This window comes from Orycteropus afer, unplaced genomic scaffold, assembly GCF_000298275.1.
Source record: "Orycteropus afer afer isolate SDZICR_OR568_19922 unplaced genomic scaffold, OryAfe1.0 scaffold00902, whole genome shotgun sequence".
Classification (NCBI taxonomy): domain Eukaryota; kingdom Metazoa; phylum Chordata; class Mammalia; order Tubulidentata; family Orycteropodidae; genus Orycteropus; species Orycteropus afer.
In genome coordinates this window covers 490619-493060 of record NW_006922489.1, presented here as the reverse complement: position 1 = coordinate 493060, position 2442 = coordinate 490619, and the positions used below count along the sequence as shown (strand labels likewise).

Here is a 2442-nt window from a genome sequence, read left to right as displayed (position 1 = left end):
GTGGAGTCCATTCTGACTCACAGCGCCCCTAGAGGACAGAGTGGAACTGCACCACATGGTCTCCAAGGCTCTCAATCTTCACAGAAGCAAAGCCCAAACCACACCCACTGCCGTGGAGTCGATTCTGACTCACAGCGCCCCTAGAGGACAGAGTGGAACTGCCCCACAGGGCTTCCAAGGCTCTTTAAAGAAAAAGACTGCCTCATCTTTCTCCCACAGAGCTGCTGGTAGATTTAAACCACTGACCTTTCAGTTAGCAGCTGAGTGCTTCAACGACTATGCAATCAGATGTCCTTTCCATATACCTACTTAGGAGCAAGGGAGCTCTGGTGGCGCAGTGCCTAAGGCACTTGACTGCTAACCAGAAGGCTGCCAGTTCAAACCCAGCAGCCACTCCTCAGAAGGAAGGTTGGGCAATCTACTTCCGTAGTGATACTGCCTCGGAAACCCAAGGAGGGGTCTACAGCACATAACAACAACAACTTAGGCGCAAAAACATATTTAAAAAAAAAATGTTCAAAATTTCTTAGCCCTAACCACACACCTTGAGGGAATGAGTTGCTGCACCTGGGAGCACAGGACCATAGTTTTAGGGGACAGCGAGGTCAATCAGCTTAACGGTCCACAAAGACAATGTTCTACATCCTAGTTTAGTGAACAGCAGCTGGGGTCTTAACAGCTTGTGAATGGCTAAGTAAGGTGCAACTATTGGTCTCTCCCCATCTGGAGCAAAGAGGAGTGAAGAAAATCAAAGACCCATGATAATAATTAGCTCACAGGAACCCCAGCCTCCAAGAGCCTGAGACCAGAAGAACTAGATGGTGCCTGGCTGTCACTGCTGACTGCTCTGAAAGGGATCACAGTAAGAGGTCCTGGAGAGAGTAGGAGGAAAATGTGGAACAAAACTCAAAAGCATAAAAAGGACCAGGCTTATGGGTTTGACAGAGACTGGTAGAACCCCCCAGACTATGACCTTGAGCGCCCTTCAGGCCTGGACCTGCACTCACCTCTACTGCTCAAGTTCCAGCCAAACGCGACGGGCCTACCAGGTGCACAGTAACACCAGGGAGCGGTGCACTCCACAGAATAATCGAAAGTGCTGCCTTTGTCCAGGGATACAGCTCAGAAGGCAGGACGGGACAGGCAAGGAGGGTGAAGGGAACTGTAACCACAGGGAGCGAGTGGGAAGGGGGCCGGTACACTGTGGGGACTGCAGTGAATGTCACGATACAAAATGTGTACCAACTGTTGAATGGAAAACCACTTTGCTCTGTAAACTTTTACCCAAATCACAATAAAAACTTAAAAATAAAAAAAAGTATGTAGTGAACAAACCCAACAGTTCCAGCGTGTCCATTTAAAACCACCAGACACAGAAGGGATCAAACAAACCCACTGCCGTCGAGACACAGAAGGGATCAGACAAACCCACTGCCACTGAGTCAATTCCAACTCACAGTGACCCCCATGGGGTTCCAAGGTGGTATATCTTTACGGAAGTAGACTGCCCCATCTTCCTTCAAGGAAACATTCTTTCCTGGCCTTCTCTAATGTGAAAGCCTCTGGAAGGTTCCCCAAGCAGTTCAAGACCTTGGCTGGGCTCCGGCTACCATCACAGGCCACTGCTTTCCAAAGCAGATTGTTGCTCTCAACACTGTGCAGCCCTCCCCGGCTGACCTTTCCACCTCAGTTTACAGCCCTGCTCTAGACGGTATCGAGGAGGCCTGTGCGACGTATCCTCCAACGCAAACCTCTCCCTCCCAGCTGAGCCTGCCACTGAGCTGGCAAGCAGCGTGGCCTGAATTCCTGCTTCCCCTCCAACAGCACGCTGGCCACTACTCCTTTCTCGGGTCTGTACCTGGTATGGACGTTTTTGTTGTTATTAGAGGCAACCTGGATGTTAAAAGTTCAATTAACAAGAGTAACTCAAGACGTACTTCTGTCACCATGAAATTTCTTGCATGTTTTCACTGCAACAAAGATATCCTCCTTCTTCACTGGATTTCCCTAAAAAAAAAAAAAAAAAAGAAGAAAAAAAAATGATACACATATATGATTCAGTGTTATCTTAAATTCACACCCACGTTACATATCAAATGCACTACCATTCACCTGCTGCTTTTGAATTGATGTTGATTCTGACTCACAACGCCCCTAGAGGACAGAGTGGAACTGCCCCACAGGGTCTCCAAGGCTGTCAGTCTTCACAGAAGCAAAGCCCAAACCACACCCACTGCCATGGCGTCCATTCTGACCCACAGCGCCCCTAGAGGACAGCGTGGAACTGCCCCACAGGGTTTCCAAGGCTGTCAATCTTCACAGAAGCACAGCCCAAACCACACCCACTGCCGTGGAGTCGATTCTGACCCACAGCGCCCCTAGAGGACAGAGTGGAACTGCCCCACAGGGTCTCCAAGGCTGTCAATCTTCACAGAAGCAAAG

The 2442-nt window shown here is 49.4% G+C and overlaps 1 protein-coding gene across 1 annotated transcript in view; it reads right to left on the bottom strand.

The window, feature by feature from the left end:
• Positions 1–2442, bottom strand: part of B3GLCT (beta 3-glucosyltransferase) — a 183601-nt gene that overhangs the window by 77209 nt on the left and 103950 nt on the right. The window contains 1 exon segment of the mRNA XM_007958278.1: positions 1938–2007. Within this exon segment, the coding sequence (XP_007956469.1) occupies positions 1938–2007 (70 nt within the window).